The sequence below is a fragment of the Dipodomys merriami genome, unplaced genomic scaffold (genome assembly GCF_024711535.1).
Source record: "Dipodomys merriami isolate MVZ:Mamm:240054 unplaced genomic scaffold, mDipMer1.0.p SCAF_19, whole genome shotgun sequence".
NCBI classification, from domain to species: Eukaryota; Metazoa; Chordata; class Mammalia; order Rodentia; family Heteromyidae; genus Dipodomys; species Dipodomys merriami.
In genome coordinates, this window is record NW_027203270.1 from 29,880,452 (window position 1) to 29,903,090 (window position 22,639).

At 46.0% G+C, this 22,639-nt stretch overlaps 1 protein-coding gene and 1 long non-coding RNA gene across 10 annotated transcripts in view; one reads left to right on the forward strand and one right to left on the reverse strand.

Annotated features, from left to right (window-relative positions):
- Positions 1–17,669, forward strand: part of Sp2 (Sp2 transcription factor) — a 29,497-nt gene extending 11,828 nt beyond the window's left edge. For all 9 annotated transcript variants that reach the window (XM_070028226.1, XM_070028222.1, XM_070028228.1 and 6 more), the window contains 6 exons: positions 3,118–3,191; positions 4,080–5,057; positions 12,736–13,048; positions 14,870–15,044; positions 15,298–15,491; positions 16,439–17,669. In XM_070028226.1, coding sequence (XP_069884327.1) covers positions 3,132–3,191; positions 4,080–5,057; positions 12,736–13,048; positions 14,870–15,044; positions 15,298–15,491; positions 16,439–16,539 — 1,821 coding nt within the window. In that variant the 5' untranslated portion in view covers positions 3,118–3,131 and the 3' untranslated portion in view covers positions 16,540–17,669. The remainder of the gene's footprint in view (positions 1–3,117; positions 3,192–4,079; positions 5,058–12,735; positions 13,049–14,869; positions 15,045–15,297; positions 15,492–16,438) is intronic.
- Positions 6,789–22,548, reverse strand: LOC138831104 (uncharacterized). The gene is made up of 5 exons (XR_011373108.1): positions 22,492–22,548; positions 18,409–18,543; positions 14,816–15,023; positions 11,688–11,791; positions 6,789–7,004 (listed from the first exon to the last, which is right to left on the reverse strand). It is a non-coding gene; the product is annotated as an uncharacterized lncRNA (long non-coding RNA).
- Between the last annotated feature and the right edge of the window lie 91 nt (positions 22,549–22,639).

The following is a 22,639-nucleotide window of genomic DNA, read 5'->3' on the forward strand; positions in this document are numbered from 1 at the left end:
GTTTGCTTTGATTTCCTATCCCATCTCCAACAGAAACATACATCCTTCCTCTGGTTGACCAGTTCCAGAGAGAGAGAACATTACCCCCAAAGGCAATTGATCCCATTGCTTAAAAGTTCTCTTAAACTGAAGTCTTTACAATGTCTGTTCTGATGTCTTGATTCAACCCTTTGAAACTGTATGAAACAAGTACCCCAGTGAATGTCCCTACCCACATACCCTGGCTACAACCGTTGCTGCTTTCCTTTAAATCAGCTCCAGTTAAAAATCCCCCTTTGGAAATATTCCTCAAAACACACACAACCTGACTCTAGACATGGCCTGATATGCATAATCCACTGGGACTATGATTTCTCTTGTTCTATGATTAAGTTTCTAGAAATGCAGTCCAAGATTATAGTAGCTTCTTTGGCAATCATATGTAGATTCTACTGGTTCTCATTTAGCTTTGAGTCAAAAGCCACTAATTTTTGTTTTGTTTTGTTTTTACATGACAAGTACTGTTAAGCTCTGTCTTCTTGTTACTTATTTTTGCATGTTGGTCCTAAGCCTGGGCACTGTCCCTGAGCTTTTGTGCTCAAAGCTAGCGCTGTACCACTTGAGCCACACTTCTGCTTTCAACTTTTTTTGGTGGTTAATTGGAGATAAAGAATCTAGCCGACTTTCCTGCCCAGGTTGGTTTTGATCTCAGCCTCTTGATTTTTTTTTGTTGTTGTTGGTCGTGAGGCCTGAACTCTGGGCCTGGGCTCTGTCCCTCAGCTCTTTAGCTCAAGGAGAGTGCTCTACCACTTGAGCCACAGCACTTCTGGCTTTTTCAGCTTTATGTGGTGCTGAGGAATCGAACCCAGCGCCCATGCATGCAATGCAAGCACTCTACCACTGAGCCACCTTCCCAGCCCCATGATCTCAGCCTCTTGAGTAGCTAAGATTATAGGTGTGAGCCATTGGTACCTGGCCTGTTCTTGTTTTTGTTGTTGGTGGTGATGGTTATGGGGCTTGAACTCAGAGCCTGACCCTGAGCTCTTTTATTCAGTGCTAGCACTCTACCATTTTGAGCCACAGTGCCACTTTTGGTTTTCTGGTGGTTAACTGGAAATCAGTCTCTTCTGCCTGGGCTGGCTATGAACCACAAGCCTCAGATCTCAGCCTCCTGGGTAGCTAGGATTACAGGCATGAGCCACCAGCACCTGGCCTGTTCTTGTTGTTTGACCTTAGTGCAGGATTTACTAAACTTTATACTGCCATATATTGATTATCCACCATATGCCAGGCCCTGTGCTTGATGTTTTTGAGTAAGTAATTGGAGCCTCACAGAAACCCTGAAGATGGTGGTGCTGTAAATCTGAAAGGAGCACCTGACCACCACACTAGTGGATGGACCCACAGTCAGAAGCCTCACTTAGAATTCAATTTGAATTCTAAAGCCTGGTACTCTTAGTATTATACCAACCTTTCACCCTAGTACACCCATTGTTTGAAGTTCTATGATATCTGCCAATTTAACTCACTTTCTAGATCTTTTTACTTTTTCTCAAACTTTGGTAGTATATAGACCAAAGCTGTATTTTTCAGCCAGTTAAGTATAAAAGCAATTTAATGGGTCACAATCAGCACTTTTGATAGAAAGCAGAAAAATTTCAAAATTACATGGTAGTAAGTGCAAATTTTGTTTCAGGAAACTTCTGGTGGTACTGGGTTTGATTTCAGGGTGTCATGCTTGCTTGGTAGGCAGGTGCTGTACCATCTGAATCACTCTTTCAGTCTTATTTCAGCCAACTTTTCCTATATGAGCACAGGACAGGGATTTGTTGCATGAATGTGTGTGTGTGCATAAGTGCATGCATGCATGCTAGGTCTTGAAGTAAGTTATTTTGACTACTGTGTGTGTGAGCATGTGTGTGTTGCTGGGATTATGCATGCTAAACAAGTACTAATTATTAACCTATGTCCTGAGCCCCCAAATAAATTATTTTTATAACTGTGGCTCATGGTCTAACAGTTTGAACAACAGTGCTCTAAAGGAAAAGGTGTTTTGGGGTTGACTTACATTAGCTCACTAAAATGTTAATTTTACTTAATTTTATAAGAACCTCAAACTGAAGCGGGGGGTAGTAGTCCCTATTTGTAATCCCAGCACTTGGGAGACTGAGACAGAAGGGTTTGAAGCCAGCCTTGGCTACAAAGTGAGACCTCCATCTCAAAAGAAAAGCAAAAGCAAACTAACAAATAACTATAAAAAGTTAGTAAAACTAAAATCAACAACATTCTTAGAGGATATTTGGTGGAACCAGTTACTGCCTTCAGTCATGTATTGTACCGACTGGACTCGTTGGGCCCCCTGTACGCCTACCCTGCAGTGTACCTTTGCCAAGTGACACAGGCCTCCATTGCTTCTGAAAAAGATGTTACCTTTTCCTTTGCACAGGTGTATCATGGGTTGAATGTACAGAATGAAGCTCTCCTCATTAGCCCCTGAAACTATAGGACTGTGCTTATAAACACACACAGGCCCTACAATGTGAGGATGTGGTTAAAGAACAGTCCCCAGTGATCTTTGGCACCTGTTCATTTTTAAAAGGAAATTACTAAAGCTAGGTGCCACCAACTCATGCTTGTAATTCTAGCTGCTCAGAAAGTTGAGAAATATGGCAGTTCATCGCCAGCCTGGGAAGAAAAAGTTCACTAACCCTCTCCCCCCCAATTTCCAAAATAACCAGAAAAAAATGGAAATATGGTTCAAGTGGTAGCATACTTGCATAGCAAGCACAAGATCCTGAGTTCAAAACCCAGTACTACCACTACCATCCTCCAAAAAAAGTACAAGAGAACAATTGCCCCATTTTGTCCATATATAGGCTTAGAGACTTGAGTGTGAGTAGAGGAGGTCTACTGACAAGTGCTGGACTGCCACCCTAAAGTGGAAACATGGGGAGAAGGCTGTTTAATCTCTCTCTCAGAGAAGCAGCAACAAGGGCTGGGGCATGGCTCAAGTAGTAGAGTATCTACCTAGTAAACCCAAGACCTTGAGTTCAAACCCCAGTACCATTAACAAACTGAGCCTTGGGATCTTTTCTGCTCTCTGTCTTTTGCATTACTCCATATCTTTTCTTCCAACAGATCCACAGACGAGCATGGCTGCCACTGCTGCTGTCAGTCCCAGTGACTACCTGCAGCCAGCCGCCACCACCCAGGCAAGTGGGCAGTGGGCTTTGAGGGCAGGCTGCTTGGACGACACTCACCACACTCAGAAAACCCTTTCCAAGCCGGGCGCCGGTGGCTCACGCCTGTAATCCTAGCTACTCAGGAGGCTGAGATCTGAGGATTGCGGTTCAAAGCCAGCCCAGGCAAGGAAAGTCCGTGAGACTCTTACCTCCAATAAACCACTCAGAAAACCAGAAATGGCACTGTGGCTTAAGTGGTAGATTGCTAGCCTTGAGCTGAAGAGCACAGGGACAGCACCCAGGCCTAGAGTTCAAGCCCCACAACCAACCAAAAAAAAAAAGGAAAAGAAAATCCTTTCCATTCTTTTACAGTAAACATCCTAGGACATGAGTCTTGGGAAGGTTCTGTTATCCAAGAAGCAATAGTCATTTGCCTAAGGTACCAAAGTGGGTCAGGTGGAAAGACCAGAGTTAAGCTCAGCAGTCCTTCTGCTAGAACCTGTCCTGTAGCTGCTGCCTCCAGAACAGCCCTTCTCAGTCCAGGGAACATAATTACCATCCCTAGAAAACATACTAAAGTGTCTGTCCTTCCTGTTTAACTCCTTCCCCCCAATTTTGTATGGTGGGCCCACAGAACCCAATTTGAGACCTGCAGGTGTAGCACTGTCCCTGCTATAATACAGGGTCAGCAGGAGGAATTGCTGGCTGACACTGTTAGTTCACCCTGGCCAGGGACTGCTTCTGGAGAGTTCCTTCCAGAGAAAGTCCTTTTCCCATGTTTTCTCCCTTAGCCTCATGGAGAAACCAGCAGGAGCTAGAGTGTATGTGTGGAGGGGTGGGGGTGGGGGAATGTTGTGGTGAAGAGAGGTGGCTAGTCACAGACTTCAGTCTCACTCCTTCCTTTTGATGCTTTTTCAGGACTCTCAACCATCCCCATTGGCCCTGCTTGCTGCAACATGTAGCAAAATTGGCCCACCAGCAGTTGAAGCTGCGGTGACACCTCCTGCTCCACCCCAGCCCACACCAAGGAAACTGGTCCCTATCAAACCTGCCCCTCTACCCCTCAGTCCCAGCAAGAATAGCTTCGGCATCTTGTCCTCCAAAGGAAACATACTGCAGATTCAGGGCTCACAGCTAAGTACCTCCTATCCTGGAGGCCAGCTGGTTTTTGCTATCCAGAATCCCACCATGATCAACAAAGGGACTCGATCCAACACAAATATCCAGTACCAGACAGTCCCTCAGATTCAGGCAAGCAGTTCCCAAACCATCCAGGTGCAGCCCAATCTCACCAACCAGATTCAGATCATCCCTGGTACTAACCAAGCCATCATCACCCCCTCACCATCCAGCCACAACAAGCCTGTCCCCATCAAGCCAGCCCCTGTCCAGAAGTCTAGTACAACTACCACCCCAGTGCAGAGTGGGGCCAATGTGGTGAAGCTGACGGGAGGGGGTGGCAATGTGACGCTCACTCTACCTGTCAACAACCTGATGAATGCCAGCGATGCAGGGGCTGCCACTCAGCTCCTGACCGAAAGCCCTCCTGCGCCTCTGTCTAAGACTAATAAGAAAGTCAGGAAGAAGACCCTTCCTGTCTCCCAGCCGCCAGTGGCTGTAGCTGAGCAGGTGGAAACGGTGCTGATTGAGACCACAGCAGACAACATCATCCAGGCAGGAAACAACCTGCTCATTGTTCAAAGCCCAGGTGGGGGCCAGCCAGCTGTGGTCCAGCAGGTGCAAGTGGTGCCCCCCAAGGCTGAACAGCAGCAGGTGGTGCAGATTCCCCAGCAGGCACTGCGAGTGGTGCAGGCTGCATCTGCCACCCTCCCCACCGTCCCTCAGAAGCCCTCTCAGAACTTTCAGATACAGACAACTGAGTCTACACCTACTCAGGTAACTCCTCCTCTGCCCTGCCTCCCTCTCTTCCTCTGGTTACTCTTCCTCTGGCTTGCTTTTGGAGGTGAGGGCAATCAGCTCACCAGGGTGTTGGGAGTCAGAATCATTCCAGGCAGGCAGAGAGTAGCAAGCAATTTCTACCTGACAAATGGGCTTTCAGATCTTGGGCTAAGTACTGCTTATCAGATGTAGAAATCAGATGAAACTTAGTTTTTCTTTTTCTCCTGTCCTAGTACTGGGGCTTGAACTCAGTACCTTATGCTTTCACTTATTTTTTTCACTCTGTTTTATGCTTTCACTTACTTTTTTGGCACTCTGTCATTTGAGCCACACCTCTAGTTTAGTGTTTTTGCTGGCTGATTGGAGATAGAATCTTACTTTTCTGCCCAGACTGGCTTTGAACTTCAAATCTCAGATCTCAACTTTCTGAGGAGATAGATTACAGGTGTGAGCCACTGGCACCTGGCTTGTTCTTTTTCTTTATGGAATGTCTTGGGGGATTAATTAACAGCAGATTATATATTTTAGTAATAAAGTTCATTTTTTATTGTAGAATTACTCAGAACAATAGCAAGAATGAAGAAATCCCAGTAAGAGCCATAGAATTTGATGTAAAGTAAGAAATGAGAAACATTCTGATCCTTGTTAATGACAAGAAAAACAATAGGTAGGAGCAGCTTATATCAGGAATATTTAAACTAAAGTTACATTATCTATATAAAGAAAGGAGTAAGTGACAGAGGTTTGCCCTTGACACGAAGCTGGGGACATAAGTCACACAGGAGGAAGTTAGAAGTCTACAGTAGAGTGCCACTACCCTGTGGCATATTGCGAGCTGATTTTTTTTGGGGGGGGGAGGGGGGCTGGTACTAGAGCTTGAACTCAGGGGTTTTGTTCATGGCTGAGGCTCTACTACTTTAGTCAGCCTCCAACCCATTTTTTTGCTGGTTATTGAGATAACAGATTTGTCTGCCCAATCTGGCTTCAGATTGTGATCCTTCAGACCTGTGGTCACGGATCTAAGCCTCCTGAGTAACTAGAATTAAAGGTGTGAGCCACCAGTGATCAGCTTTTGTTTTATTTTGTGATGCCAATCCTGGGGCTTGAACCCTGGGCATGGGCATTGTCCTTGAGCTCTTTTTTGTTGGTGGTGGTGGTAGTGGTGGTGGGGCTTGAACGCTGTCCCTCAGCTCTTCAACAACTCAAGGCTAGAGCTCTACCACGTGAGTCACAGCACCACTTCTGGTTTTCTGGTGCTTTATGGAGATAAGAGTCTCATGAACTTTCCTGCTCAGGCTGGTTTTGAACCGTGATTCTTAGATCTCAGGCTCCTGAGTAGCTAGGATTACAGGTGGGAGCCACCGATGCCTGGCTCTCTCTCTTTTTTTTTTGGTCAGTCATGGAGCTTGAACTCTGAGTCTGGGCACTGTCCCTCTGCTCTTCAGCCCAAGGCTAGTGCTCTAGCACTTGAGCCACAGCAACACTTCCTGTTTTCTGAGTGGTTATGGGAGTCTCACTGGACTTTCCTGCCCAGGATGGCTTTGAACTGTGATCCTCAGATCTCAGTCCTGAGTAGCTCTTTTTGTTCAAGGCTAATTCTCTAACACCTAGCCACAGCTCCACTTCTGACTTTTTGGTAGTTAATTGGAGATAAGAATCTGATGGACTTTCTTGCCCAAGCTGGCTTCAAACTTTGATCCTCAGATCTCAGCCTTCTGAGTAGCTAGTTACAGATACAGACCATTGGTGCCCAACTAGCTTTGATTTGTTTTACAAATCATTTATTTTATATATATATATATATATCATATATATATGAGGTCCCATTATCACTGAAATACTGAGTGATACCTGTTCAGGTGTGCAGATGGCAGCAGTGTTGCCTTCCTTTCTGTGAAGTCCCACATCTTGAGTTGATGGAGGCAAGACGTAAGCCAGGTCTTCCTGAGGAAATAATACAGACGCATAAAGATTTAGCTATTGCCAAAAAAAAATATTTAGCTAAAACATTTTAAAATGATTACCTAATCTTTGTTCTAGTGTGTTGAAAGTTTGACAGTTATACAACTAATGCCTATTAACTATATCTAAACTATTTCCACTTTTGTAGTTAAATAAATTCCTAGGGCTGAAAATGTGGCTTATTGGTAGAGTGCTTGCCTAGCATTCATTAAGTCCTGGGTTTGATTCCTCAGTACCACATAAACAGAAAAAGCCAGAAGTAGCACTGTGACTCAAGTGGTAGAGTGCTAGCCTTGAGCAAAATAAGTTCAGGGGGACTAGGGATGTGGCTTAGTGGTAGAGCGCTTGCCTAGCATTCATGAAGCCCTGGATTCAATTCCTCAATACCACCTAAACAGAAAAAGCCAGAATTGGTGCTGTGGCTCAAGTGGTAGAATGCTAGCCTTGAGCAAAAAAAAGCAGAGAAGCTCGGAGACAGTACCCAGGCCCTGAGTTCAAGCCCCAGGACTGTCAAGGAAAATTTTTGGTAGACTTTAGCCTTCAGGTTACATCTGGTCCCTACTTTTTTTTTTAAAGAAAGTTTCATTAGAATACTGACACAGTCATTTGTACTATAATAGCAGAGTTAGTAGCCGAGTCAAAAACTATGGTCTACAAAGCCTAAAATATTTATTACCTAACCTTTAAAAAAAAGCTTTGTTAAGCAGAGTGTGCTGGCATACATCTATATTCCTAGCACTCCAGAGACCAGGCAGAAAGATCAGGTGGAAAGATTAGGAGCTCAAGGCATACTATCTAGGGAAATCCTGTCTCAAAAACAATACCCCCCTCCATAGATATAAAAATAACAATAGCCAGGCACTGGTGGCTCATGCCTGTAATCCTAGCTACTCAGGAGGCTGAGATCTAAGGATCACAGTTCAAAGCCAGCCTGGGCAGGAAAGTCTGTGAGACTCTTATCACCAATGAACCACTCAGAAAACCGGAAGTAGGGCTGTGGCTCAAGTGGTAGAGTGCTGGACTTGAGCTGAAGAGCTAAGAGACAGTACCCAAGCCCAGAGTTCAAGCCCCACAACCGACAAAAAAAAAAAAAAAAGAAAAAGAAAAGAAAAAAAAAGAAATAGTTAAGAGATTTTGGTATTTAAGGATGACAGTGAGGTTTTTTGTTTGTTGTTGTTTTTCTGTGTGGGTCCTGGGACTTGAACTCAGGGCTTAGGCACTGTCCCTGAGATTCTTTTTTTTTTTTGTCGGTCATGGGGCTTGAACTTTGGGCCTGGGTGCTGTCCCTCAGCTCTTCAGCTCAAAGCAAGCGCTCTACCACTTGAGCTACAGCGCCACTTCCAGTTTTCTGGTGGTTTTATTGGAGATAGGAGTCTCACGGTCTCTCCTGCCCGGGCTGGCTTTGAACCGTGATCCTCAGATCTCAGCCTCCTGAGTAGCTAGGATTACAGGCTGAGCCACCAGCGCCCGGCCCTGAGATTCTTTTTCTCAGGGCTTGCACTCTGCCACTTGAGCCATGGTACCACTTCCAGCTTTTTCTCAGTAGTTTATTGGAGATAAGAGTCTCATGAACTTTCCTGCCCAGGCTGGTTTCAAACAGTAATCCTCGGATCTCAGCTTCCTGAGTAGCTAGGATTACAGATGTGAGCTGCTAGCACCCAGCTTGTTTGTTTGTTTTTAATTGAAAGATAGTCCTCAGTAACTCAGGAAATAAAAATAACCCCAAGAGGGCTGGGAATGTGGCTTAGTGGTAGAGTGCTTGCCTAGCAAGCATGAAGCCCTGGGTTCGATTCCTCATACCACATAAATAGAAAAGGCCAGAAGTAGTGCTGTGGCTCAAGTGGTAGAGTGCTAGGCTTGAGCAAAAGGAGCTCAAGGACAGTGCCCAGGCCTTGAGTTCAAGCCCTAGGCCTGGCAAAAAAATAAATAAATAAATAACCCCAAGACTGGGGGCATAGCTGAAGTGGTAGAGTACAAAGTCCTGAGTTTAAACCTAGTACTACCAATAAATAAATAAATAACCCTAATTAAAGTCATAGAAGAAGCCGGTGCCAGTGGCTCACACCTGTAATCCTAGCTACTCAGGCTGAGATCTGAGGATCACAGTTCAAAGCCATCCCTGGCAGGAAAGTCGGTGAGACTCTTATCTCCAATAAACCACTAGAAAACCAGAAGTGGCACTGTGGCTCAAGTGCTAGAGCATTCGCCTTGAGCTGAAGAGCTGAGGGACAGTGCCTAAACCCAGAGTTGAAGCCCCACGACTGACCAAAAATAAATAAAAAGTCATAGAAGAAAGTTCTTTACAAAGAACTTTTTCCCTGAATCATTCAAGCAAAGTTTGCTACTATGATTCCCCTTTCACCTCTGTATACTTCAGTCCCCTCTCCCCCGCCCTAAGTAAATTTTACCTCTATAGTATAAAGCAGTGTTTTAGACCCCAGGCCCAAACTCCAGGAGTTCCATGTAAGATCTACTTATTGCCATCAACTTCAAGCAGTCTTCAGGGAATAGAAATGAGCTTTAGGTTAAATATGGAGAATTTGGGGCAGGAGTGAGAAGATATGCATAGTTACAACAGTCTTGGTCCAAGTAAGGCCTGGTTGACCGGTAATTCAATCCCTATTTGGGAGGAGTTCCAAGAAGTTAACATCACTGGGCTCGATAAAGAAGTCTTCCTTGCCAGGTAGTGGTTTGTTCTGTGAATGCTCCATTGTTTCTTTCTTTTTTTTTTTTTTTTTTCTTTTGGGTCCAGTCATGGGGCCTGAACTCTGGACCTGGGCACTGTCCCTCACCTCTTCAGCTCAAGGCTAGCTTGAGTCATAGAACTTGAGTCATAGAACCACTTCCAGCTTTTTTCTTTTTGCTTATGTGGTGCTGAGGAATCGAACCCATGCAAGGCAAGCGCTCTACCACTGAGCCACCTTCCCTTCATTGTTTCTTAGTGGTAGTTTCAGTCCCTTTTCATAAAAATGTTATCAGTCAGTCCTATCTTTCCTAGATTTCAGGTGATTACTAAGTGAAGTTAAAGTTAGAGGTTTCTGTAAAGAGTAGCAGAGGTTAGCTGGCTGCTGGTAGCTCATTCCTATAATCCTAGCTACTCAGGAGGCTGAGATCTGAGGATCGTGGTTCAAAGCCAGCAGAGGCAGCAAAGTCCATGAGATTCTTATCTCTAATAAACCACCAGAAAACTGGAAGTGGCACTGTGGCTCAAGTAGGAGAGCACTAGCCTTGAGCTGAAAAGCTAAGGGAAAGCCCCAAGGCCCAGAGTTCAAGCCTCACGATGGACAAAAAAAAAAAAAAAAAAAAAAAGTAGCAGGGGCAAAAATGTCCCTCACACTCTTATCAGGAAAACAGAACACTCCTGGCAGTGTTAGCACTTATTACTTGGTAATTGTTTGCCAGGTATCTTCATTGCAAGTCGAGATTTTTCCTGTTTTTCTCTATTTGGCAATAAAGCTAAGTCTTGCAACCTGGGGACCGGGAATGGGAATTAGGTTCTGTATCCTAGAAGAGGTTTGTTTGGGGTTTTTTTTTGCCAGTCCTGGGGTTTGAAAGAGGGCCTGGCACTGTCCCTGAGCTTCTTTCTGCTCAAGGCTAGCACTCTACCGCTTGAGCCACACAGCCACTTCAAGCTTTTTCTGTTTATGTGGTACTTCGGGCTTCATGCATGCTAGGCAAGCACTCTACCACTAAACTGCCTTCCCAGCCCTAAAAGAGGTTTATCTACACATTTTATTTGGAATCCCTCTGAAGGAGAATTTGTCTCTTTTTCCTCATTAATATTTGTATGTACTAATGTATAATTATTTTATACTTCAGGTTATAAGTCAGTTTTGTTGCTCTAACTGTTCTGACTTTGGCCATTTGAAACTCCTTCAGGTTGGCTCTTATTCCCATTTGACATAAGCCTGTCCTTTCCCCTCCCACCGCTTTCTTCAGCTCAGTCGAGGTATTTATTTGCCATAAAATTTGCCCTATTAAAGTGTACGTTTCAGTGATTTTGAGTTTCTTTACATTATTATGTAGTATGGTTGTGCCACATTGTTTAATTTACTCCTTTCCACTTTTCTCCCCTCAGCCACTGCTTCTCTGTTGCCTAAATTGTGAACACTGTGTATAAATGTATTCATATGGTGGTTGGTCTTATTGTTTTTGGCAGTACTAGGTTTAAACTTAGGCCTCATGCTGGCTAGACAGGCAGTCTACCACTTGAGTCACACCCTGTCCCTATAGGTGATCTTGTGACTAGTTTCTTTAGCATGTTCTAAAGGTTGATCCATGTGTCAAAATTTCATAACTTGTATCTTCCCAACTGTGGCCTTAAAATAACCATTTCTCTTTGGAGTCCTGGTTGCTCTTATCGGAAGTTATAATTCCTATTATATTCTATCATTCTCTTTTTCATTCATTTATTTTTCAGTAGAGACTCAGGGATTCGTATTTTATTCAAGACCCAAGTTTGGCTCTTGCAAAAAGGAAGAACAGACTGTCACAGCTCTAGTGTGTCACTCAGTATTAAAGTATCCAGGAACCAGGAGTTCAAGCCCTCACGGGTTAGCCTATTCAATGCCCTGACAAGCCTGAGATTGTGTGGGTTAATATAATTATTTTGGCGTACATATAAGCCCCTTCAAGCCAGTTTATATTCTTTTTGCACAGTCTTACCATGCTGTATTTCCTTACTTCCCAGTACAACAGTTGTTCCAGGCTCTTCCATCTTCCCTGCTCCAACCCTGAAAATCAGCTCTGTCCCCAAGGAGTCCTTGTTCCTATTAGTAGAGCATGGGATTTAGATGCTAAGGCCTTCTTGGTGGTTATAGCTAAGAAGTACAAATAGATACAGATCATATGCAGACATACAGGTACACATTTTTACTTATATTTCTGTTTATTAAAACCCCTGCATTTCCACCAATGTTTCTAATTCTATCTGACACCACAGGGTTTCCTCTAGCTTTCTCTGTATTTGTAACTCCCTTCTCTCTGTCAGGAGACCTCACTCCCATTATTCTTCCTTGATTTTTCTGGATAAGACTCCTCCCATATAACCAGTCCCATGGGCTCTTTAGCTTCCTCTGCCAGTTTGCTGCTGTCCTCCCCCCACAGAATCCCTCCTCACATTTCCCATTAACTCATTAACAATGATACTTTTCCCTTTATGTCATTGTAAATTGGAGAGAAATTGTTTCTATTAACCTATGGCTATTAAGGACTATTTTTATTTGATGATCATTCATAGTATACTGCCATCTGATTCTCCAGTTCTAGGAGAACATATTTTTTTTTTGTTGGTCATGGGGCTTGAACTCTGGGCCTGGGCACTGTCCCTCAACTCTTCAGCTCAAGGCGAACACTCTACCACTTGAGCCACAGCATCATTTCCGGTGGTTAATTGGTGATAAAGAGTCTCACAGACTTTCCTGCCTGGGCTGGCTTTGAACCACAATCCTCAGATCTCAGCCTCCTGAGTAGTTAGGATTATAGGCATGAGTCACTGAAACCCAGCTAGAACATATTTTTCTATGTTAAGTAAATAAAGTTTTCAGTTCCATAGCCAGCTTAGTATAGGGAGGCCATCAGCCCTTGGTGAAGGTTAACAGTGTATTAATGTAGATTTGGGCACGCTGTAGGAATTGGGGCTGACAGAGATGCTTAGTTCTCATTCAGGGGATAGATACTCTCTAGGACACTCACTTCTTTTTGGCCCTCTCAGGTCTATATCCGAACACCTTCTGGGGAGGTGCAGACTGTCCTCGTCCAGGACAGCCCCCCCGCAACAGCTGCAGCCACTTCAACCACGACCTGTAGCAGCCCTGCACCCAGAGCTCACCATCTGAGTGGGACCAGCAAAAAGCATTCTGCTGCAATTCTCCGAAAAGAGCGTCCCCTGCCAAAGATTGCACCTGCTGGAAGCATCATCAGCCTGAATGCTGCACAGCTGGCGGCAGCTGCCCAAGCCATGCAGACCATCAACATCAATGGTGTCCAAGTCCAGGGTGTGCCTGTCACCATCACCAACACGGGCGGTGAGAGAAGGCCTATGGCCAAGGTGGTGGCAGCAGAGCTGTGTGCCCAGAATGTGGGAACTGGGCAAGCCTGAGGCTTCCCAGTAGCAGCAGTGAGGATGCTACCCATTGTTTGCCTGGTTCCTCCGGCCTAAGAGTAGGCCCATGTATGTCTTCCCACATAGTCCTTACAGTAGTACTGTGGGATAGGGTAAGTCACATGCTGCCCCACCCCCATCTGACAACTTCAGACCTTGAATAGGATGGAGAAAACTAGACATGCCCAGGAAAACTTTCTAAGTAACACACTAATTATGCAAATTATTTTGGTCCAGACCAAAGACAGATGTTCCTGAGAAACTCCAGGTAAAGGAAGTCAAGAGGGCTTCTTAGAAAGACTGGTGTTGAGCTTGGGAGGAAAGGAAGAGCCCTCAGCAGTGGGACAGCTATGCTGCATGTCAGTTCATTAGTGATATTTTACACTGAAAGCAGCCTGGGGGGGTGGGGGAGAGGGGGCTGGGAAAGTGGCTCAGTGGTAGAGTGCTTGCTTGCACGCATGAGGCCCAGGGTTTGATTCCTCAGCATCACATAAGCAGAAAAATACGGAAGTGGCGCTGTGGCTCAAGTGGTAGAGTGCTAGCCTTGAGCTGAAGAGCTGAGGGACAGGGCCCAGGCCCAGAGTTCAGGCCCCACGACCGACCAAAAAATAAAAATAAAAAATCCTGGGCAATAATCAAAATAATCAAAGGATACATTGGAGTTTCCTAGGAAAAAGTTCTTTGCTAGGCGCCAGTTTCCCGCCTATAATCCTAGCTACTTAGGAGGCTAAGATCTGAGGATTGCAGTTCAAAGCCAGCCTCGGCAGGAAAGTAAGTGAGACTCTATCTCTAGTAAACCTACTCAGAAAAAGCTAGAAGTGGTGCTGTGGCTCAAGTGTTAGAGCGCTAGCTTTGAGTACAAAGAGGCTCAAGAACAGAGCCCAGTCCCTGAGTTAAAGCCCTAAGACTCAAAAAAAAAAAAAAAAAGAGAGAAAGAATTCTTTGCAGTCTGCAGTTGGGTGAGGGGGTTTTCAAGGCAGTGGGGGCTTTCTGAAACTCTACTCTTTTTAGTCCTTAATTCTTAGCACTTTAGGCATTTGTTTTTTCCCATTGGGACTACAAAAGGAAGAAGGGAAAACTGTTCAAGAGGACTTGATTTCTCAGTCATAGAACTTTTTCCTCACCCTTTTCTTTTTTCTTTTTTGTTCTTGTTGTTGGTCATGGGGCTTGAGCTCGGCCTAGGCGCTGTCCCTCAACTCTTCAGCTCAAGACGAGCACTCTACCACTTGAGCCACAGTGCCATTTCCAGTTTTCTGGTAGTTATTGGAGATAAGAGTCTCAAGACTTTCCTGCCAGGGCTGGCTTTAAACTGTGATCCTCAGATCTCAGCTACCTGAGTAGCTAGGATTATAGGCGTGAACCACCAGCCCCCGGCTTTTTTGCTTTTTTTTCTCACACAAACAGAAGTCCTTGAAGACTTCCTTGAAAACAGAGTTGATAGCTCACTAGAACACAGGCTGGACAGATTCAGGAAGAATGTTCCCAAGACAAGATAAACTTCCTTACTGAAATCAAGTAAACACTGTCTTCAAGTAAATGCTGCCAGTGGAGTGTAGTGGTCCAGAGAATTGGCTGACTCTGAATCCATGTAACAATTATGAGTCTGTTTAAGGTGTCTGATAGGCTGGCTCTAAAAAATATTACCTGCCCTGATGATCATCCTTACCATCTACGGAAGGAAGAGACTGACCTGAGGTTTCAGGCTTCCTGCCCTGAGTTGTGTCCTTCTCTGTCCTTCTCACAGGGCAGCAGCAGCTGACAGTGCAGAACGTTTCTGGAAACAACCTCACCATCAGTGGGCTGAGCCCCACCCAGATCCAGCTGCAGATGGAGCAGGCCTTGGCGGGAGAGGCCCAGCCTGGGGAGAAGCGGCGGCGCATGGCCTGCACGTGTCCCAACTGCAAAGATGGGGAAAAGAGGTAATTCAAGAGTTGGGATCAAACTAGCAGTCTGGTATGTACCCTGTTCCCTAACCCCACCCCCACCCCCCACGCCCGCCCATGGGACAGTTGCTCAGGACTTTGAGGTGGCCCAAATGCAGAGGCAACTGGTGGCTTCATGCCACTGGCCTCCTGCCTTTTCTGTGCTCTTCATCCTGACCCCCCACTTCCTGTTCTACCTCCTCCTTCCCCACTTCCTGTCTCTTCCACCCCACTCTCAACCAATTCTCAGGTCTGGAGAGCAGGGCAAGAAGAAGCATGTGTGCCACATCCCTGACTGCGGCAAGACCTTCCGGAAGACGTCTTTACTGCGAGCCCATGTGCGCCTGCACACTGGCGAGCGGCCCTTCGTCTGCAATTGGTTCTTCTGTGGGAAGAGGTTCACAAGAAGCGACGAGCTCCAAAGGCATGCTCGTACTCACACAGGTCAGCTACCTGCTGCACCCTCACTGTTGCCCTCCGTGCCTCATCACTCCCAACACACTTAGCAAGACTACCAACTGTCCAGGCTACCTGGAGAGTTCTTTCAAGCCATGTCTGTATCACAGTGTCCTCAAAGCATGTCATTGTATCACATAACCTCTGCCATTCCTCCAGAGCTGTTAATAAGCACAGATGTAATGTACAAGTACCCTGCTGTCCCATGCTGCTCTCTTGCTGTCATCTCCCTATTGATTTTCCCTTAGTTGCTTTATCTTTTTTACTCATTTATATACTAGGCAATACTGTTTTTGATACCATGGGTTTGATATCATAGTTAAATGTTTTAGTGTACTGGGACAGAAAAATACAAAACTACAGAAAAATGTTCACCTGTCATCTGAAGTTTTCTTGAGCATGTCCAGGGATTTGTGTGTGGCGCTTTACAAACAGCTGTAGTGATTGCTCCTGTGAGTTAGACCCCTATCCCTGTAGCTCCTGGATAGGTGATTACCCCACTCCCTACTGAAGTGAAAAGTAAACATTGAACAGCAGCTGACCTAGTCTGGGTCGGGGTATGCATGCTCAGGATTGGCAAGACTAGAGGGCAGTGTGGGGTTTCCCTAAAAGGGAGAAGATGTTGATCCACATGTAAAGTTCAAGGGGCACAGAGCAGAACAAAGAAAGTGAGCATCCTGATGTGTGAGGTGCAGGTGCTCAAGCACAGTGGGACAAGGACTAGAACAAAGCACACTGTTGGTGTGTGGGTCAGAGAAGTGAGAATTGGTCAAAGAGCTAGATCAACAGATCACAGGGAGGAATCCTATAAGCAGGAGGTAGACAGAGTGTGGAGACAAAACCAGTTGGCTTTACTAAGAGCCTGTCACGTGTGCTCCTCCTTTTTGGGGTGGCTCCACAGGGACTGTGTAGGTGACCAACATCTCCTCTTCCAGGGGACAAACGCTTCGAGTGTGCCCAGTGTCAGAAGCGCTTCATGAGGAGTGACCACCTTACCAAGCATTACAAGACCCACCTGGTCACGAAGAACTTATAAGAGTGACTGAAGTGGGAGACCTTGAAGATGCAATCCTTCATCTGTGTGGCCTGGGCCCCGGCAGACAGGCACCCACAGCTGCCCTCACCTCATCCTGTTCTGCAACTGTGTCCCCACAGGAGGGGGCTCTGCTCTCTTCCTTCTGAAGCCCTTGGCTCTGCCCTGGCCCTTCCCTTCTCACCAAGAGCTCCTGGCCTGCCCAGACCATGGATGCTGGCCATGCCCATTGAGACGTTCTAAACTAGGACGCATGGGAACCCTATTTCCAAAGGAAAAACATGCATTTCACTCCTTCAAGGAGCAAAGTGAGCCCCGCCCTGCCCCACCCCACTCCTGACACTCCCAACACTGCCGGAGTCCCATCTTGCCATGCTCTCCTCCTGGGTGTGCCTCCCTGGCCCCTTCAGTCACTAGGGATGCCCTGGGACCTTGTACCCAGCCTCCCACTGGCACTCATCTCTGCAGAGGCTTGGGAGGCCACCTCCACTCCACTGCCCAGCCCTGCCATGGCGCTCCTCCAGACATTCCAACTTCCTACTTCAAAGGTCAGATGTCCTCGGACTCTTCCCTGCTCCCCTTTTTCTATGGAGAACGTTGCCTTATACTCTGTACTTCAGATGATGAACACTGTGTATGTGTGTGCTTTAAAGAAGTTTTATTTAATTGCTCCCTTCTTCTTTTCCTTGGTATTCATCTCTCCCATGCCTTTTTTGATTTAGGATTTGGGGGGCAATGATGAACATAGGAATTTTTTTCTCCCTCTAGCAGTTTTCTTTTCTAAGTGACACAGCATTTCAACTCAGATCTGACTTGACATAAAAACATTTCCCATCCTAACCTTCTCCCTCCCCATCTTGCTGCCCCAGCTGCCCAAGCTCTACTGTGTACAGTGTATATTGTATAATAGACGATTGTGTCTACAACATGTTTTAAGAAAAACATATTGCTTGTTATTTTTGAGGCTTTTAAATTAAAATCCAACTTTATTTTTAGTTGTAACTGCTTGAGGTATGTTTTATGAATTAAGTGACAGATTTGTTATCCTTTATTAACGATGTACTTTGTTGGTCAGTGCTGGGCTGGCAAAATTTTTTCTTGCTAATAAATTTAGTTGCCTGAGGCAAAGTCTGCTCCTTGGCAGTTGGGCTTCCTTTGTCTTTTAACTCAGGGGGCTGGGAAAAGGGGGTCCCGACGAACCTAGGCCATAGCCCAAAAGGGGCTGTGAGCACCTGTACCTCACCTTACAGCTCAGGCTCTCAGCACTTCCAGAGATGTCAGAGGCGTTTCTGCTTTTTGCATCCAGGAGCCACTGTTGGCTCTACCATAAAGCAGGTCTCATTGAGGCAGGGCACAGCAGGACTTCCTCCTGACTTCTGCACTCACTGCCCCTGCCCAGGAGAGCTTTGGCTTCATAACCCATTAGCAAGAAGCTTGGAAAGCAGGGAGGAGACGCCTTGGCCCAGCCACTTCCAGAAGGCCCAGGGTCCTTAGCAAATGCAGTTCCCTAAGGGCCAGAGAAGGCTACCTTCCTGAGGTAGAGATCCAAGCAGAGAGCCTAGCAACTAAAGGCTGGGGAGCCTAGATTCTGCTGGCTCCAGATTCTGCCTTCTGTCTCCTTTCCCACCATCCAGGACTGGTGCCTTTTGGTTTGAGTAAGGGTGTGCAGAAGTGATAGTTTGTGGGAACTTTTTTGGGGGTGGGTTTTGAACTCGGGTCCTCTCATGTATTTAAGATGTTCTACTACTGAAAGCATGCCTCTCAGCCCATTTTTTGTTTGTTTTAATTACTGAGAAGTAAGGGTGTGCCTCACCCAAGCTGAAAGCAGAAGCAAGTTCACCTCAGGCAAGCAGAGAACTGCATTTAACTCACCCTCAGAAGGCCAGCCAGGGTTGCAGCTCTGCTGAGGAGTGCTGGAGCTCCTTAACTGTCCATTCCCCTTTTTTGGTTACCAGCACTTGCACTGCTGGCAAGTAGCTTTTCCTTAGAGTCAGTCGACCACCATGGCTGAAAAATAAAATGACATAAATCTCAGATGGAGCCAGGTTCTCTGTACTTGATTTCTTCTTTGTTAGTACTATGGAGGTCCTTTCTCTACATAATAAAGTCTGTGTGACAATAAGAGACCAACAGATAGATGGACCCTGGCATTAGACTAGTCAGTTGACTACCCTGCCTCACATAGGATGCCTGAGTTAGAGGGAGTTAAAGAATTTATATAGCCAGGCACTAGTGACTCATGCATGTAATCCTAGCTACTCAGGAGGCTGAGATGTGAGGATCACGGTTCAAAGCTAGCCTGGGAAGGAAAGTCCACGGGCTGGGAAGGTGGCTCAGTGGTAGAGGGCTTGCCTTGCATGCCTGAGGCCCTGGGTTCGATTCCTCAGCACCACATAAGAAAAAGAAAAAAGCCACAAGTGGCGCTGTGGCTCAAGTGGTAGAGCACTAGCCTTCAGCTGAAGAGCTGAGGGACAGCGCCCAGGCCCAGAGTTCAGGCCCCACGACCGGACCCAAAAAACAACAACAACAAAAAAAAAAAAGACTCAGAAAACCGGAAGTAGCACTGTGGCTCAAGTGGTAGAGTGCTAGCTAGCCTTTAGCTGAAGAGCTGAGGGAGAGCGCCTAGATTCAAAAGTTCAAGCCCCACAACCCACAAAAAAGAAAAAAAAAAAAGAATTTATCGTAGGCTGGGAATGTGGCTTAGTGGTATAGTGCTTGACTAGCATGCATGAAGCTCTGGGATCAATTCCTCAGTACTACATACACAGAAAAGCTGGAAGTGGTGCTGTGGCTCAAATGGTAGAGTGCTAGCATTGAGCAAAAGAAGCTCAGGGACAGTGTCTAGGCTCTTGAGTTCAAGCCCCAGGACTGGCAAAACACACACACACACACACACACACACACACACACACACACACACACACACACACACACACACACACGCACACACACACACACACACACACGAAGTTTGAGGATGGTAGGGTTAAAAGAAATACTTATATCAGTAAAAGAAAAAAAAATCATTTCTCCCACTCAGAAAACCCTGGCTGGGAGTTGCATTGGTATCATGAGCAGCCTTCTTCCTTCCCTGTCCTCATGATCTGCAGGGCTGCTTTGTGATCTGACACTAAATCCTATGAAGCAGAAAAGAACAACACAAGCCTACTCATTATCTTCAAAACAAAGGGAAAATATAGAAAAGGAGTCAGCTGCAAACTTCCTTGGCAATTATCAAGGGAGAGAAAGAAGCTATCTGGAATCTAGCACTTTTTTCCTATCTCTCTATCTAGATATCTATCTATCTATCCACCTACCTACCTATCTATCTATATCTTTTTTTTGTGCTCCACCACTGAGCTACATTCCTAGTCCTCCCCCAGTTTCTTTTTTTTTTTCTTTTTTTTTTGTGGGGTCCTGTCATGGGGCCTGAACTCTGGCGCTGTCCTTCAGCTCTTCAGCTCAAGGCTAGAACTCTACCACTTGAGCCACAGCACCACTTCTAGCTTTTTTCTGCTTATGTGGTGCTGAGGGACCAAAGCCAGGGCCTCATGCATGTGGAGACAAGCACTCTACCACTGAGCCACTTCCCAGCCCTGGAGAGACTCATCTCCAATTAACCACCAGAAAACCGGAAGTGGTAAGGTTGCTCAAGTGACAAAGCGCTTGGAGCTGAGGGACAGCATCCAGGCCCAGAATTCAAGCCCCATCGGGCTGGGAAGGTGGCTCAGTGGTAGAGTGCTTGCCTTGCATGCATGAGGCTCTGGGTTCAATTCCTCAGTACCACATAAGAAGAAAAAGCTGGAAGTGGCACTGTGGCTCAAGTGCTCAAGTGGTAGAGCTCTAGCCTTGAGCTGAGGGACAGCACCCAGTCCCAGAGTTCAGGCCCATGACCGACCAAAAAAAAAAAAAATCAGCCGGGTGCTGATTGCTCAGTCTGTAATCCTAGGAGGATTAGGAATCCTAGGAATACTTAGGAGGCTGAGATCTGAAGATTTACAGGAAAGTCTGTGAGACTCTTGTCTCTAATAAATCACTGGAAAACTGAAGTGACACTGGCTCAAAGTGGTAGAGCTAGCCTTGAGCAAAAGAGCTCAGTGACAGCCCTCAGGCCCTGAGTTTCAGTTCCATAACCAGCAATAAATAAATAAATAAAAACAGAATCACTGCAAGGTTCACACGTAATCTTAGCTAGTCAGGTGGCTGAGGTTTGAGGATCCTATTATAAAACCAGCCCAGGCAGACAAATCTAATCAAATCTTTTTTTTCTTTTTTTCTTTTTTTTTGTTGTTGTTGGTTATGGGGTTTGAAATCTGGGCCTGGAAACTGTCCCTCAGCTCTTCAGCTCAAGGCAAGCGCTCTATCACTTGAACCACAGTTCCACTTCCATTTTCTGGTGGTTTATTGGAGATTAGAGTCTCTTGGATTTTCCTGCCCGGGCTGGCTTTGAACAGAGATCCTCAGATCTCAGCCTCTGAGGAGCCAGGATTACAGGCATGAGTACTGGCACCAGCTCTAAGTGAATCTTATCTCCAATTAACCACCAAAAAGCTGTAGGTGGAGGTGTAGCTCAAGTGGTAGAGTGCCAGCCCTGAGCAAAAAATCTAAAGAACAGTGTGCACAGGCCCTAAGTTCAAATCCCACTACCCTGTGCCAGTGTACAAACTGCTCTCCTGTGCCAGTGTACAAACTGCTCTCTATATGTAGGCTGTTTGCCCTTGTTTTTGTCACACACACACACACTTTTGATACTAAGGACTGAACTCAGAGTCTCCTGAAAGTACTTAGTTCTACCACTGAGCTACACTATCATTCCCTTTCTTAATTTTTTGTTTTGAGATGGGGGGTGTCTTGCTAATTGTCTATGCTGGCCTTGAACTTTTGACCCTCCTACCTCAGCCACCTAAGTAGCTGGAATTACAAGCATGCCAAATCTAGTTGTTCCCCTTTCCTTACATCTGTTAAGGAGCTACCCTCCTTTCTTCCTTCGTTCCTTCCTTCCTTTTTTTTTTTGTCAGTCATGGGGCTTGAACTTTGGGTCTGGGCCCTGTCTCTCAGCTCTTCAGCTCAAGGTACTCTACCACTTGAGCCACAGTGCCACTTCCAGTTTTCTGGTGATTAATTGGAGATAAGTGTTTCTGACTGTCCTGCCTAGGCTGGCTTTGAACATCGATCCTCAGATCTCAGCCTCCTGAGTAGCTAGCATTACAGGAGTGAGCCACCAACACCTGGCAGGAGCTACATTTCTTTGGCTCACAGATTTACTTCTCCTACAGATTATAAACTTCTCTTGGGCAGGAACTTCATCTCAGCATTCTCATACTTTCAGACCACGTTGGTGCCTAGTCCAGATATGTGTGTGTGTGTGTGTGTGTGTGTGTGTGTGTGTGTGTGTGTGTATGTGTGTGTTGGTACAGGGGCTTGAACGCAGGGCCGGTAGCACACCCTTAGTTTTTCCCCCCCCAAGGATGGCCACGTTAGTCACACTTCCACTTCTAGCTTTTTGCTGGGTAACTGGCTTCTAATTATGATCCTGAGATCTCAACCTCGAGTGGGCAGGATTAAAAGCTTGAACCACCAGTACCCAGCTTGGTCTGTGATCTCTTAATTCCAAATTTCCCTCTTCCTCCTTCTCATTCTCACCCTAGTCTCTTTCTCATCCTAGTCCCTAAAGGATCATCCCCTCATCCCCACCACACAATAATTTATGAGTGGTACACAAATCGCTTCAACCTCGCCCACTCTCAAGTCACAGTTTGTTTCCTTTTTCTGTGGTCCTTGCCACTTTCAGTCTGGCCCTTAATTCCATTTTGCCCTCCACAGCCCACCAATCTCCCTTCCCTGCCCTAATCTCTTCAGTCCCAGAGGCGGTGCTAACACTGAGCGCTCTTCCAAAGCCCCCAGGGATTCCCGCCCCCACTCCCACCCCCATCTGGGGTGAAGCAATCCCTATACCTTTAACAAAACTCCACGTGCGTGTTTAACAGCGGTGACAGCATTTCCTTGTCTCTGCTCCCGCCCCCAAAGGCGCTGCCGATTGGACTTCGGTTTTCTCTACTAGAGCTCTAATTGGCTTTGCACCGGAAAATTCTAACCAATGATC